Below are 16,798 nucleotides of genomic sequence, written 5' to 3'. Positions count from 1 at the left end.
CGAGCTCAGCCTGCCACCAGTGCACTTTGGGCATATGGTCTGCCTCCCTAAGCCTTCGCTTCCTAAAATGCAAATGAGGGTTATAACCCTTTTCCTGGTGCACTTAAAAAAGCTGCTTTAGAGGGGAAAACACTCTAAAGGACAACAGTGCCAAACAAAGAAAATTACCACTGAGCCAATCCTCTTGATTCTGTCTCCCACAACAAGACACTGAGATCGGCTCCTTCGTGAATTTTTCCTTCTCCGATGACACCTGCACCTACTGATAGCGTAATAGTGCAATGTGGGTTGTTACTACCACACAAGAAAATGCTGTGCTCACCGACACCCTGCTAAGGTGTCCGGTAATAACAGACACACTTTCATCATGCACATCACACATCTTGCCTTGTGACTGCCACTGAATTGCACCACGCCAGGGGTGCAAAGTCATTCTCTGTCCATGTGAATCGTGCTGTTCTACACACCAGGTGCTTCAGTGAGTCTGAGCAGAGGATGGTGCTCAGAAAAATTAGACAGTTCCGTTTGTAGAGTACCACCTGCAATTCTTCCCTCTTTTCTGAATCTCCCTGGGACACACCCAATTTCCTTAAGTATAAAAACTTAGTATTGTCATTATTGTTCTTACCCTTAAAGGGGGGAGGGAGTCCCCACAGGCCAGTAGCTAGAGACCTCAAGATGCTTTTATGTGGGAAGGGAAAGGGAGGTAGCTTCATCCTCAAGGAACCAGGCTTCAAACAGAACTCTGTGGCTCCCCAGCAGGTGAGGAACTTCAGCCTCCTGGGAACAGGAATCTTTCAGGCTCATAAAACAAGCCCTGCTGCGATTGTGATTAGTGCAAGCCTGCCAAGTCAAAGCGTGAGCTCCAGAGCCCTCCACAAGAGGGGATTTGGGGGATGGAGAGAAAAGGTGGTGAGGCCACAATTAACAGGACGAAGCTAAGTGCTGCCACCATCAAGAGCAGCAGACTAGAAACAACAGTGGTCTTGTTCCTTTAGGACCTGCTTCTTTAAAGGTCAGGGGAAGAGTTCCATCCTCACCTCTAATAATCCACTGAAAAAGCACTTTCCTTGGGCAGCACTTTAATCCACCACATCTCTGGGGACCAGAAGTAGTTAACAGTTCTGTTGCATTAGCAGGGAACAGGATGCCTAGGGTGCCAGCTAGCTCTCAATAAACACTTGCAGAGACAAGCTGATCCCTTCTGAAGTGGCACACTGGAGAGTGTGCCCATCTACCTTGATTATGCAACTCTCAGTGACACAGTTCTGAGGGACTTAAATGTACCCACAGATAGAAGCCACGTAAGACCTTGGTTAAATTAAAGTGGTATTTGTTAAGTCATTAACAACAATAACAACAGAAACTTGGTAAAAAGAATTCTAAGACATGAAACACTGTATATAATCAGGTGGCCCAGTAGCAGCCTCAGGCTTCCAGCTGGGTGCCGCCTTAACTGGGTCATGAAGAGAGGCACGGCCAGTACAAATAAGCTTCCAGAACCTTTCTGACCGCTCTATCTCAATATCACACATACAGCATCGGTTCCTCTTGGGCCTGGCCCAAGAGCCATGGCCACCTCCCTCTCCTGAGGATAGGTAAGCTGTGCAACAGCTATCCTGAGCTGCTTGATTTCAGCATTTTCCCCCAGAGGCAAGAATTTTGCTCTTTACTCCTTGGTTGTCTCTTTTTCAAAAGCCAGCATTCTCAATAGAGGTTCCACTCATTCCTAAGGCTTCAGTGCTCTAAGTTATGAGCTGGGGTTGGCCCCTTACCAACTATTTCCTAAGTGCCAACTGTGTCTGTGGCTCTGTGCTTGGAAAGGGAGGATGAGCACACCCAAGAAAGACACTGCCTTGCTAGCATTCCACTGTCCAGGATGGGATACAATCAAATACAGTGCAAGTCACTGGCATAAATATTTTTTAATAGCCACATTTTTTAAAGTAAAAAGAAACAGATAAAATTAATTTTAGTAGATATTTTATTTAGTATAATATACCTAAAACAGCAATTTAATATGTAGTCATTATTTTTTTAATGCTAGTTTACCCTTTCTTTAAAAATACTGAGCCCTCGGCATGTGGTTCACACTTACACTCACACTCAGCTCAATACAGACCAGCCCAATTTCATGTGTAGGCTGCCATCACACTGCTCCCTGATGAAGCCTAACCAGAACCAATTTCCAGCAACAATGGATGCAGCAGGGGCTCTTAGAAAGCTCTGGAAACCCACAACAATCATGAAGCAGACTCCATATCCTCACCTAGAAGTAGACTTCTTGATTCCATTTCTCCAGTCTGCACCCCTGGGAGAGCAAGTGATTACCCACAAACACAGCTGTGCCTGGGAAGAAGCTCAGGGCTGCCAGGCTGATTTCACTGCAGGGAGTCAAGGTCTGTTGATCCAAAAGGAGAGCATCCTGCCAGGGGTCAGAGCTCAGGCCACCACCACCCTTCTCATGTCACACAGCCAATCTCAAGAGGCTTAGCCATTCTTACCAGTCACCTCTGAGATTAATCTGCTCTGGTCTCTGAAAGGCATGTGGCATCCCTCAAGATGAAGGAATGTCAAAAGCAACCGTTCTTAATAAAGTCATTTCTCTGCTTCTGCTGCCCACAGACCTGGAGACAATGATTAACTCTTGACTTCTAATGCTCCAGAATACCAGCCTTGAAGTGCGGCCTCCAGTCTTCTATGTAGACCCAGCCTCACTCCCACAGTCACATAGAAGGCTCTCTGAGCACTTGGCACCATCCCACCACATGGGCAGTGTGGCCTTCCGAGGACCCAGAAAGGACTCAACTCTCTCAAAGCTTACCGGAGCCTTCATATGCCTAACCTTTCAGTAAGCCCGTTGTATGTGTAAGCACACAAGTGGTACTTCTCCATCTTTTCTTACTCCAACCCTCGAAAATGGAAATCAAGACATCATCACAAAGGCTTTGAAGGAGTTAAAAAATTAAGTAAGCAAACTGCCTGCAATACTCCCTGTGTACCCAGACAATATCCAACCTAAGCTTTAGGTTTCATTTCCCCCTCTCTATTTTTTTTTTTAATTAAAAAGCAGTGAGAAGCTGCAGCTATAATGAGGGGCTGTGGGAACATGCAGTTATATTGGACTCAAAGTAATGTACCATAGGAAGAGGCTACATCACCAGAACGAAGCCTAAATTAAAACTCCACTATGAAACCCACTCCATTTCCTCTGAGCATGCAATCTGTATTATCACATTTATAGTCTGTCTCGACCTCAATTAGACTTAGGGGTTGGGGGTGGGGAAAGAATTTCTATAGTAAGCAATAATGGTATCATTATGATAAATTATGAAAACATAACAGCGCAATTATTAATGCACAGCACATGTGCACTGGGATACAACAGTGGAAATGTATGTGCATGTATCTAAAGATAGTGTAGCATTCCAAGTTACCTGGCTAAGGAGATAATTCATGAAAGACACTTTCACGATGACAGAGGGGAAAAGCACACCTAATTCCATAAGGGAACTAGAAAACATCAAATAGAAGCCCTCTGTGACCTTGAAATAGACCGGGAATTCTTCACCTAGCAACAAGGAGCTCAGATAACCCCAGAGAAGGATTTACCCAGTGAGGTGTGCACACTATTGCTCAAGTCTTAAAGATAACCCCAGAGAAGGATCTACCCAGTGAGGTGTGCACACTATTGCTCAAGTCTTAAAGATAACCTCAGAGAAGGATCTACCCAGTGAGGTGTGCACGCTGTTACTCAAGTATTAAAGATAACTCAGAGAAGGATCTACCCAGTGAGGTGTGCATGTTGTTGCTCAAGTATTAAAGATTACTCAGAGAAGGATCTACCCAGTGAGGTGTGCACGCTGTTGCTCAAGTCGTAAATGATAGGAAGAACTCAGAAGTTCTTAAACTTCCCAAGCATTCAAGTTCTGCAGTATTAAACAACAGGAAGAACTCAGAAGAAGTGAAGATAGAAATGACTAACCAGGAATTCCAGCCCAGTGGGTTTAAGCAACTTGTCTATGGTGAACAAGAGTGCAAGGCTAATTCACAACACAGTGGGCTCCCTCTTCCACTCTCACCCAAGACTAATAGGAAATAAGACAAGAGAATGTTGAGGATGTCACTGGATGGGAGGCAAAGCTGCTATTAGAATCTAGAACATGGACTGGTCCCCATGTAAGAGGAGAGCTGTAGCTAGCAGCCATCAACAAAAGGCTTCCAATATATGATGGCCAGAGCCAGTGATCTCAGCCCTGTTTTAACAGTGCTAAATGGAGAATGGGTCTGGAGTCAGGTTTTCCTAACCCAAAACCCTAACCCCTCTACATAACAGTCCTGGGTGTGACTTAACTACAAACAGATTCATAACTTCTCTCATAGACATCTCTGATGTTTATGTACTTTATAAAGGTGATGTTTCTACAGCACAGGGCACGGTGTGGCCCACAGAAGACACACAGAGGTCCTCATCTTTGTGACACCTGATTCGAAGAAATCAGCAAGGCTAAGGTAGACAGAGACTCTGAACACTAGTGGGCTTTAAAATGTGGATTACTGGGTGGGAGGTTTAGCTCAGTGGTAGAGTTCAATCCCCACTATCACTGGGGGGAAAATAGCAAAAAAAAAAAAAAAAATGGATTGCCTTTGAATACCAAAATATTTGACAGGTAACCTTCCCCCAGCTGCACTTTTTGGCTGTCAATGACAGAGGAAGGACACATAAGAACAAGCAAATGACTATCTCTCCAGTGGAATTTTTCCTTTGGTCTGTTTTGAGAACTGTGAATGAAGAGTCGACTCGGTAGCTACTCTATTGGAAATGCCTGTCCACACCTTGCCATGGTTCTTCCAAGGCACTAGAGTCAGTCTGAGCTTTAGGCACCTCCATGTCGCCCAACAGGAATCTATCTGCAGTCTGAATCCTCTTTAAAAATGTCTCTGGGCAGACACAGGTTAGGACTTTCCTAACACCCCTGCTTACCACATACCATCCGACCTAACCGACCTTCCCCATCTTTGGCTCTTTCCTTCAGAGTTTACCACACTGAGGAAAACCCTTCCGACTTACAGTCTCCTTCTCTGATCTCTAGTCCTTGCCCTTGAAGGACAAGTCTAGCCTGACTCTCACATATGGGGCTTTAAAAATAAGCATTAGTTGAAGACAGCAATCCTATTTGCTTGCCTCGTCCTTTCCTGCTGCCTTTTCTTCCTCAGAATAAATGCTTCCAATAGGAAAGCGGGTGTGTAGCACAGAGGAGAAAGGGGAGCATACACATAATTAAATTCCTCCTACCATGACTTTGGGATTTCATCATTTTAAAATGTTCTAATACCCCGTGAGATAATTAGACATTTGGATGTCACAGCCCAAGCTTGGGGACGGATTGGTCTAGCCAATCTGAACTGTTCGGAAATCATCGGCTGTTAACCTCTCCTGATTACCTTTTGTCAGAATAAAAGGTAGTTTTCAAACATTCGTTCTTACCAGATGGTAGTGAGTGGCCTGACCCAGAAGCTGCAGCCGAGCTGCAGTAATGAGTCCCCCCGCCTGCACTGGCTGCACATTCACTGGTGACATTTTACAGTGAGGACTTCTGGCTCAATCAATATTTGCAGGCATGAAACCTGCCAAAGTTAACATCAGGGCTCCCTTGCAAATTTGCTTAAGGCACAACTGAAAAGGCTCATAGTCTCTTGCACTGCAACTACCATCAGCCAAAATTCATAATGAGAGATCAAAGCAATCAGAGACAGACAATCCCACCCACCAAAGGACTGTGGGGATGACTAAACAGACCACTTTCCAAAGAGTCCTGTGTAAACCAAGGGCCAAGCCAGCGAGACGAGCCAGCAGGCCATACTTTTAGGAAATAGCTAAGTGCATATATAATTTGTCTTTGTAAATTCACAAGAGTTAAAACTTGAAAACCGTCAATGAATAGTGGCGATCTACTAACCTGTATTTTTGGAAGGCAGCTATGCTAACCACTACACCACCGATGTGGACATCTACCTGTATTTCTGAAAGAAGAAACAGGTACTCCAAGCCCTACAGGAAGGTCACCCCAAAATATAAAATAGAACCTCCTGCTATTCTCGATCAAAAATAAATAACTAAAAACACAGAGGAAACAGTAACTACTGGGCAATCTGGTTTTTACCAATGTCCACATGCAGGGGAAATACTGAAACATCAAAACCCGGGGTAAGATGGTGGACTAGAAATCCCCTTCCTGTGACCTGATAAAAGAGAAGGGTCAGCAGAAGGAAAAATAGAATCTCCACCAAGCAGAGGAAAAGAGGACACGTTTCAGAAATTCGCAAAGGCAGCTGCAGGATACTTGCAAAGTGTGGAGAAAGGGACAGGCGGCACACTAAAGAGCAGACGGAAGCTCCCCTAGCAGACAGTGAAGAGGAATTCCATTTTGTCTCCCTGTGTGACTGACTGACTTCATGGGCAGGGACCTGGCACCATCTTAAAAGAGAACCTATTGTTTAAAACTATACTACCCTGGAAGCCTGAGAACAAAGGAACAACCCAGGAGTGTGAGAGCCTGAAATTAATTTGCCACAGCCCTCCATGAGAGACGGCCTTCGAGCTTATGGAGAGCAGGGGGGGCAGACGCTGACCAGCCAAAGTGCAGGCTACACACACCTGGCTGGGCAGTGAAGTGCACAGGGAAGGCTAACCCACCCACGGTTGCCAGAACAAACCTCACCTCAGCAGTGGGGACACCGAGCTGCTGTCGCTGCCCCAGACAGACCCTGAAGACCCAAGCTCCGGCAGGCCACACATAGCTGCAGCCTTGCAGCGAAGTGATTACTACTTTGGAGGTCTTGAAAGCGTGAAGATTGCCTCTGCTTGTGCAGATCTCAGGGCCAGGGTTGCTTCCAATATCCCCAGTGCCTTGGGAGATGCACGCACGCACATCAGCTAAAGTACGGTCAGCAGCAGCCCCTGGTACCCAGAGAAGGGAAGCAACTCAAGTGAAGACATTTCTAGAGGACAGACACTTGTCCAGTACTGGGTCAACACCAGCATAAGTCACCAGGAAGACAAGTGCCCAAAAGTCCAACAGACTTCCCCACATGCATTACCAGAGAATCTGTGCACTAAAGGTCTAGAAAGACCTTCTTTCTTCACCCCCATGCTCCCTACCCTTTCCTGTTACTCTTTGAACAGTTTTTTTTTATCATATTTTAAAATGCTTCTTATTCCCCCTTCACATTTTTATCTTTGTTTCTACATCTTTGACTATTGAGCAATTATTTTTTTCTATTCCTTTTCTCATACTCAGTTTTTACTCCCGAAACCTCCCTCCCTCCCTCCATTCCTCCTGTACATACAGTAGCACTATAATTTATCTGTAGGGTGTCTTAGTTACTTTTTTATTGCTATAAGTCACCATGACTTATAAAAAAAAAAAGTAGTTTAATTGGGCTTATGGTTCCAGAGAGTGAGAGTCCAAAGGCACCACAGAAACACACACACACACACACACACACACACACACACACACACACACACACACACACACACAAAGCAAGGCAATATAATCCCTCCAAATGATGACTCTTCAATTATTAAATTCAAAGGCCCTAAAATAGGTACAGTGCTGATGATTTCAAAAGGTTGAGTTTACTAACAAAATGATACAAGCAAAGAGGATACAAGCAAATAGATTTAATCCAGGTCTTGATGAAGAAAGTTGGTAGCATACAGGAAAAAGTCAGCAAAATGGATGAGAAAATAAGCAATAAGGATGAAAAAAAGCCAGCAACATGGAAGGAAAATTCAGTAAAGAAATTGAAATTTTGAGGTGAAAAAAAAAAAACAGAAATGTTGAAAATAAAAACCTCTAATGAACCAAATTAAAATAGCACAGTGGAAGACAACATCAGTGGACTTGACCAGGCAGAGAAAAAAATCTGAGGCATAACCAAGGTCAAGGAAACACTATATTCAAACCCCAATAGGAAAAGAAAAAAGCAGTCACGTCCACAACACCCAAAAGCTTTGAAATATGATCAAGAGATCAAACCATGACCCAATCCATGTGACTGAAAAAGGAGGCAAGATCAAAGACTGCAGACATGGAGAATCTATATATGAAATTAAAGTGAAAATTCCGTATCTAGAGGAAAAACTGGACACCCAAAAGAAGCATTAGAACCCCAAATGGACACAACCACAGAAAAATCTCTCTAACATATCATAACCAAGTTATCAGAAATATAACACAAAGAAACATTAAAATGATAAGAGAAAAACTCCAACTTACCTACAAAGGAAAACACATCAGAATAGCTTCAGATCTCCCATCAGCAACTCCCAAAGCCAGGAAAGCATGAAGCAATACATTCCAACCCCTGGAAGTAAACAGCTACCAAAGAAGATGCTACAGCCAGCAAGCCTCTTTCAAAACTGACAGAAAAAGGAGGACATTTCAAGAGAACCCAAATGAAGGTAGTTCATGAAAACTGAGTCAGCACTGAAAAAACAAAAACCAAAAACAAACAAAAAACTTAACAGAACACTAATCCCAGAGTCTGGATCACAAAGGCACAGGGAAGAATGAATTTCATAAGAATAAACGAACAGACAAGCTAGGAAGGAATCCACATGCCCAAGACAATAACCCACCAAACCCCTAATACTAATGGTGAGAAAGAAAAGAACACATATCCAATAACAACCAGAAAAGCAAACAAAATCCCAGGAATTACAAACACGTCTCAATAACAACCTTAAATATGAGCAGCTTGAATTATAAACAAAGAGACTCAGACTGACTGACTGGATTAAAAACTAGGTCCAAGAAACACACTACACTGTGAAGACGCCTGCCAACGGAGAGTAGGCGGCTAGAGGTCAATCTGTCCGTGAGAAGGTACAGACAAGCTGATTAGTTATTTTGCTAACTGACAAAGTTAAAACTGGACAGAAGAGATTTTATTTGTAATGCAACTACACATTAGTAAAAGGAATAAATTAATCAAGAATCTATAGCAACTAGGGGCAGGGAATGTAGTTCAGTTAGGAGAGTGTTTGCCTAAAATGCCCAAAGCCCTGGGTTTAACCCCCAACACCATATAAACCAGGAGTGTTGGCACACACATGTCACCCCAGCCTCGGAAGGTGGAAGCAAGCAGACAGAGGGTCAGAGAAGTTCATGACACCCTCAACTACATTCCAGCCCCAGCTTGGAATACTTAACAACCAATCTTTTAAAAAACAAAAATAAAAAAAAAATCTATAACAATTATAGGCATATATGCACCAAACACCAAGGCTCCCAATTTCACTAAATAAATACAAGTGAGCATAAAAGGCTATATTGATCCTGATACAACAGTGGATACCGTCAATACCCCACTCTCATCTTTATCATATTTCTATTTATCATTTGCGGGACATGTGCATGTGCAGGTCAGAGGACAACTTGCGGGAGTTAGTTCTCCCCTTCCTCATATGGGTTCTAGGAATTAAATTCAGACCGTGAGGCTTGGTGGCAAGCGCCCTGGCCTGCCGAGCCCCCTCCCAGCGCCACTCTCGTCTTCAGATAAGTCACTGGCAAAAAGCAACAGAGAAACATCAGAACTAAACCACATACACTGCAAGTGCACACCAGACGGACCGACAGAAATGGGATTTACATTCTTCTGAGCAGCACGTGGATTCCCTGGAGGCCTGCATTCTAGGCCTCAAACAATTCCAACAAACACAAAAGAACAGTGATAATTTCTTATATTCTATTAGACCATAATGGAATAAAACTAAAAGTCAATAAAAAACATTAGCTATAGAAAGGACACATATTTGGAGACTGAGGAATACATACACTCTTGAATGACTATAAGTCACTGAAGAAATGAGGAAAGAAAGAATTTCATGAGGTGGAGCCTGAGAAATGGCTCAGTCAGTAAAGTGCCTGCCACATAAGCATGAAGACCCAAGTTCAGATCCCCAGCACCCATGTTTAAAAAAAAAAAAAAAACACCGGTGTGCACCTGTAATCCGGTGCTGGGGGCAGAGAAAGGTGTGTTCCTGAAGCACACGGCCAGCCAGTCAAAACTGAGTCAGTGAGCTCCAGGTGAGCTCCAAGCTCGATGGCAGACCCTATCTCAGAAAATAAAGTAGAAAGACACCTGACATTGGCCTCTAGTCTCTAGACACATTCACACACACACACACACACACACACACACACACACACACACACACACAATTTGTAGCATCAAATAAAAACGAAACCACAACTTGGAGACCTTTGGGCTACAACTGAGACTGAGACAACAGGAAGGTACAAAGCTTCTGAGCAGCCGAGGAAACAAACACCATAGTGAGACAGCTTACAGTATGGAGGACATGTTTGCTAACTACGTATGGTACAGGGGGTTATTACATGGAATATATAATGAACTACAAAAACTAGACACCAAAAAGTTATCCTGTCAGTGAATACGCTAATCAACTGAACAGCCAGTCTCAAAAGAACAACTACAAAAGGCCAAGAAAATACCTGAAAAAGTGTTCAACGTCCTTAGTCACCAGGAACAATGGAAATCAAACTGCTTTGAGATCCCCTCCCTCCTCAATCAGAATGGCTGTCACGGACAAATGACAATAATAGCTGGCAACAAAGTGGAAAAAGAAGAACCCTTATTCACTGCTGGAAAATGTGAACTGGTTTAGTCATTATGGAGATAAGTGTGGAAGTGCTCCCGAGACATTAAAGCTAGTACTACCATATGACCCAGCTATACCACTCCTGGTATTTACCCAGAGCCCCTATATCCTACCAGAGATACTTGCACACCCATGCTTCCTGCTGCTCTGTTCTCAATAGCCAGGAAATGGAAGCAATCTAGATGTCTATCAACATAGACTGCATAAAGAAAATGTTACGCATATGCACAATGGAGCTTTTATTCAGCCATAAAGAAAAATGAAATTACATCCTTTGCTACAACGATGCAATTGGAGATCATTATGTTACACAAAATTAGTCAGACTTAGACACCCCATTTTCTCTCACATGCAGTCTAGCTTTGAGAGAAAGAGAGAGAGAGAGAGAGAGAGAGAGAGAGAGAGAGAGAGAGAGAGAGAGAAGAAAGCAAACAGAAAGAACACCACGGGAGAGTAATAGAACACTTGTAACATGAAAGCAAGAAGGACAGGCTGTGTGAAGGAAGGAAAGCAATAAGCAAGAGGGAGCCACAGGATGGGAGAGGACAGTACAGTGACAAATGTGTACAAAGTGCCATAATGAAATCCATTACATTGCATGCCAACTTCAAAAATTAAAAGTAAAGTCTTCAATAAAAAAGGCCAAAAATCAAAGTTACCAACATTCCCCCTATGATCTGCAATCTGATTGGCTGACAGGCAAGGCAGATATGATTTATGATTCAGATCACTAGTCATGAAGACTGTACTTAATCTAATTTTCCTCCCCCCCAAAAAACTTTTATTCCTTGTTAAAGCCTGAATATATATTCATCTTCCCTCCAAAGGCTATGTAGGTTTCTTTCTAGAAACACAAAGTACACTTTAATGTCCATGATTTACTTTGACATCTTCTCTGATTAATTCTGCAGCTACATCAGAAAGCTGAATACTGATTTGGTTTCTTTATCAACACTAACATTGGCAGATCCTTGTAGAGCCACTGCAAGGTAAAACATCTCCATTTTAGCAGACTTATTATGAATCTGTTTTGTCAGCTACACCAGAACCATCATCACTCATTCATTCACTCCACAAGTATTTACTGAGCTAATAGAACTTCAACATTACTCTATTAGGAGCTGCAAGGAATATTCACCAGCAACTCTCAGCAATAACAACAGAACAGAACTATCTACAAGACTTAATGCGGTACTGTACAAACAGCAGAGGACCAATGATCAGAGCATTCTGGGTTCTAGTGAATCATCTTAGAGTCACGTGGCTCTGGTGAATCACATGACATATTAATCTGACATTATAAAAATATTCTGCCTTTGCTCTGCAACCTCAGAGTTGCCTTTAGAAAGATATAGAATGGTAAGATTACATAAAGTAAGACAGAATATAAGCAGATGATCACAGAAGGAAAAATACTGAGTAGCTAATCTGCATGTAAAAGTGGCCCAACTTCATGAGAGATTAGGAAACGTACTTTAACTACGGCATAACAGATTGACAATACTCAATCCGACAGTGAAAGTGCTGGTGAGAACACAGAGGCGCACTGCTGGCACTCGCTCGTGGGGTATCATGAGGGCAGAGCTAAATAATGATGATGCCGAAGAACACTGAAGAGACTATTCTCCATAACTATTCCAGTGCATGCACACACACTGTGGAACTTCTCACATCCACAGAGATGGCTATACAACACTCACTGGAGCACACGCACAATAAGAAAACAGTTCTTTGGTTAATGCAGTAGAGTAGTGGTAGCAAAAAAGTGCACGGGAATAAAAGAAGCTCATGCAGGAGACTGCTAGGCAGAGCCAGGGGACATCATTAAGGAGGACAGAACATGAAATGAAACCGGGGAAGGAAATGTGGAAAACCTAGAACTTATGGTATTTATTTTTAGAAAGATCTGAACTGAATATGACAAAATGGCATAGTTATACACGTAATTTAGGGGATAAGGGAAGACCACTAAAAGCTAGCAGGAGAGGCTGGCACTTGCTGTGGTCCTTTGGTACTGCTACTGCTGAATAAGATCCAGGGTTTACAATAAACATTTGTGGAGCTAGGATCAGCAAGCTCTTTCATTAACTTACTCAAGAGCACAGAGAGAGACAGGTGTGTGTGTGTGTGTGTGTGTGTGTGTGTGTGTGTGTGTGTGTGTGTGTGTGCGCAGCACAGCAGGTACATCTACAATGGCAGATCCAAGCATAGTGGTCTGCTTAAGCTCAAAATGGCAAATACACATAAAGCGGCTTCCAGGGGAAATGAGTCAAAATACTTCACTCAGAAAAGAGCTGAAGGACCTAGGAAACCTCAAGCTCAACAAGTCAACTTCATGACCAACTTTAGTGCTTTAGCTAAGCAGATGCATGTTAAGGGCATAATTTTAAAAACTCAGCGTTGAACCAGCTGAGCATGGTGGCACACGTCTGTAGCTGGAAGTTTCTCCAGTTCCACCCAGCCCCATGGTCCCACAGCCATTTATAAAATAATCACTCAGAGGCTTAATATTAATTGCAAATTCTATGGCCTATTGGCTCAGGCTTCTTGCTAGCTAGCTCTTATAACTTAACACAACCCATTAACTATTTATCTGTGTATTGCCACGTGTTCTGTGACTTTACCTGTGTCCCATTACATGTTGCTCCTTGGACGGCAGTTCGGCGTCTCCCCCCCACTCTCCTTTCTCCTCTCACTGTCTCTCTTGGATTTTCCTGCCTGGCTCCATCCTGCCCTGCCATAGGCTCCAATGCAGCCAATGGGGCAACACATATTCACAGCATACAGAAAGACATCACACAGCACATGTCTGTAATACCAGCACTTGGAAGGCTGAACAGGAGGATGGGTCACCTTAAGTTTCAGGCCAGCCTGGGCTGTGAGAGTAAAGACCCTGGCTCAAAAACCAAAACAAATGAGAAAAAAACCACCACCCACAAAACTAAAGAGTAGGAACCCTGGGATCTGACTCCTGCTCAGCACCCAACAGTGCTTGCTCCAAGTAGGTACCTGATCCATGCTGCCCAATCAGTGAGACCTGCTGCAGGCCACAGAAACATGAAGTAGGAATTCAGCTGACTATAGCAAAAGCTAGTACCTGAAAGAAGCCAAGGACCTTTCCAGAGGATAAAGCCAAGTCTTAATGAGTCTTGATGATATTGGCTTTGAATATTAGCTGTTTCCTGCTATGAATTTCCCGTGTGCTATAGTAGCTTTTCCATTCCCAGAACAGTATATTTGATCATTCATTGGGCACTATTTCCCCTATACAGTTGAGGGATTTGGATACTTCCCCCAACTATGACACAGGCAAGACTTCTTTTTTCCAGGCTTTTGTTTCCCTTATTAGCATTAGACTCAGATATCTGCATTCTGTAATTACTTCCATTAGCAAATATCCAGGGCCAGGGCCATCTCCGGACAAAAGCATTTTATCTGAGATATTTCTCAATTCCAAGGACAGACTACAGACCAATAAACATTCCGGACCACCTGCTAGTCTCCTGATATAAGGTAAATACTCATACGGAGACAATTGCCAAGGTCAGGTGGATGTTAGATACAAGCTTAACCCTTCTTTCTCTCATAGCCTTAATGGTATCTCTAGACTTCCCCTTTAACAATTAACTCAGAACAAAAGGGCTTTTTCTCATACCAGGTGCATCAAGCTATGACAAAGGCCTCCTAGCTACCAAGAAGACTTGCCCTGCCCAAGTAGAAAGAGGCGAGGTGAGAGAATTGTGAATTGTATGTGGATTTAAACTGGACTGGGGAGAGAGAAGGATGAAGATGGAAGGAACTCAGAGCAATGAGAGGACAAGAAGAAGGGACAGAGAGGAGCTAAGTTATGAGAACAGAATTGAAGCTGTGTAGAGAGATGTTGTCTTAGAAGAATAAAGTGAACGGACTAAAGAGTTTCATGTATATAGATTCATTCGAACATCCCTCAGATTAATTAATCCGCTGCTGGTATTGTCTCTTCTGGAGCTCTGGGAGGAGACTATAGAAGAGCTTGACCCCAACAATCTTTGTTAGAGATAGGTTTTGGCTTTAGCACACACATACCGCTAAAGTGAAGAAAACAGATAAGGTGTCCAAGCACCATCAGAGTCTAAGGAGCCTGATACCATACTCTGTCAACAGCCCCGCCCCCACCCATCCACGACCCTGGCAGGCCCTCTATGTTCTGAGATTCTGGCATTCAGTATCTGAGCCTTCCACAAGCTAAATGAAAACCATCCTTCTCTCTGGCTGCTTTTCAAAATGACAATTTGCCACAACTCTTTTAAATTAAAAAAATGTTTTATCCATCCTGCTGATAAAATTTGAAAAGTGGCACAAATACCAGCAATGATTACAGGATGGAATTAGAATACCTCTACAGATCATATTTTATTTTGTTTCAAATTTATTTTCTAACTTTTTGGGTTTTTTTGTTTTGTTTTGGTTTTTTTTTTTTTTTTTTTTTTTTTTTTTTTTTTTTTTTTGCTTTTTTTCAAGATGGAGTTTCTCTGTGTAGCCCTGGCTGTCTGTCCTGGAACTCACTCTGTAGACTAGGCTGGCCTCGAACTCAAAGACCCACCTGCTCCTGCCTCCTGAGTGCTGGGATTAAAGGTGTGCGCTACCACCTCCTGGCTGTTTTCCCCCTAATATTTTTAAGATTGTTACATTTAATAAATAAGTGTTAAGTACATAGGTTGTCATGAACATGATGGACAGACAGAGAAACTACACACATCAACATCCACCGCACCAAACTCACAGGACTTGCACACACCCACACAGCCCCATGCTAGAAACACAAGGTTTAAAACACAAAGGAAACCCAGAAAGGCATTGTCTTCCAGATGCCTGAGATCTTGTGAGAAACACAATAAAAGAGAATAGTGAGTCTTCTGGTTGGTTCTGTGGCTAACGTGAACACGGGAGACAGCAGGGCTATAGAAGACATCTGTATCAGACCAGAGACCAAGAACCAAGTCATAACTAAATGGGAGAGGACAGAGGCACCAAGGAACAGACAGGCTGCCAAGACTGCTAACTAACTATTAATACAAATATGCAAATTCTCAGAGGTCCTTGGCCTTCGGGAGACTGCAGCAGAGATCCCATTTCTTCATCCTCCTGTATTTAGTCACATGGCACCACCCTAAATTGCGCTGTGTACAAAGTTTAGTACATTTATCACTTAGTACCAAGTGATATTCAGAGAGTACACACGGGAAAACACAGACAATTAGCTCTGCCCTATCACTTACAGATGAATAATTTCAGACACAACACAGAAAAAGGACTTGAGTCCGACAGACTCCAGAGGGCCTTCGTGTCACCGCCCTAGAAATGACCCTCAGCTCCACACTTGCATCATGTCTGCCCAATGCCATCATGTTTTAGCCGAAATTAAAGCCCCTTCTGCTGTTTTTCTGCCACCCTCTTAGCCAGGAGTATGCTGTCCATGGAGTGTCAACTGTCTCTGTGGGGATCACCTGGAGGGGAACTCATGCGAGCCTCCGGTTACCTCCTTCAGCAGACCATTTTGAAGTTTTAAATATTAACTAACAAAGTGACATGAGAAAACTACGGAAACTTACGAGAGAGGTGTGACGGCACATCTCTAAGTTCAGCACCTGGGAGGCGAAGGCAGGAAGACCACAAGTCTGAGGCCAGCCTGGGCTACATAACAAGACCTTGACTCATGAAACCATTAACTGTTTTAAACCACAGCTCAGATACACAAATGCTTATGAGGATGAGGGGTTGGGGGCACACTGCATTTGGCAAGAGCGGGCCCATGTGGTGGTTCTGAATGTTATATGGCACACCTGTCACAGGCAACTGAGCTGACAGAGACGTCTCCAGCCACCAGACCATTGCCTCCAGTAACAGATGATTCATTAACTAAAGTAGGGCAAAGAGATCTTCAAGTTGCCTCTAAGATCACTGCTGAGAATAAGAGCTGCATTCCTCCTTTAAACACAAGGGGCTGTTGTGGGGAAGGTGTACATCCTTCCAGAAGGACAGCAGAAGGAAGGACGCTTGGAGAACATGAGAAGGGAGAATGAATGCTCCAGAGCGGATTGTGAGTGAGAATCTAAGCACTTTATT

General features: G+C 43.3%; 1 protein-coding gene across 3 annotated transcripts in view; it reads right to left on the bottom strand.

Annotated features, from left to right (window-relative positions):
• Positions 1 to 16,798, bottom strand: part of Ctnnbl1 (catenin beta like 1) — a 171,611-nt gene that overhangs the window by 135,449 nt on the left and 19,364 nt on the right. Inside the window, exon 1 of one of the 3 annotated variants that reach the window (XM_042276681.2) lies at positions 3,986 to 4,085. The exons of 1 other annotated variant lie outside the window; for it this stretch is intronic. Coding sequence is in view for 1 of the 2 variants with exons in the window: in XM_042276679.2 (XP_042132613.1) it covers positions 3,438 to 3,506 (69 nt within the window). In the remaining variant the exon portion in view is untranslated. Of the gene's footprint in view, positions 1 to 3,437; positions 3,522 to 3,985; positions 4,086 to 16,798 lie in introns of those variants that run through there. One more of the 3 variants, XM_042276679.2, reaches the window with a different exon arrangement.

The sequence above is a fragment of the Peromyscus maniculatus genome, chromosome 4, assembly GCF_049852395.1.
Source record: "Peromyscus maniculatus bairdii isolate BWxNUB_F1_BW_parent chromosome 4, HU_Pman_BW_mat_3.1, whole genome shotgun sequence".
NCBI classification, from domain to species: domain Eukaryota; kingdom Metazoa; phylum Chordata; class Mammalia; order Rodentia; family Cricetidae; genus Peromyscus; species Peromyscus maniculatus.
This window is presented reverse-complemented; position numbering and strand designations above follow the sequence as displayed.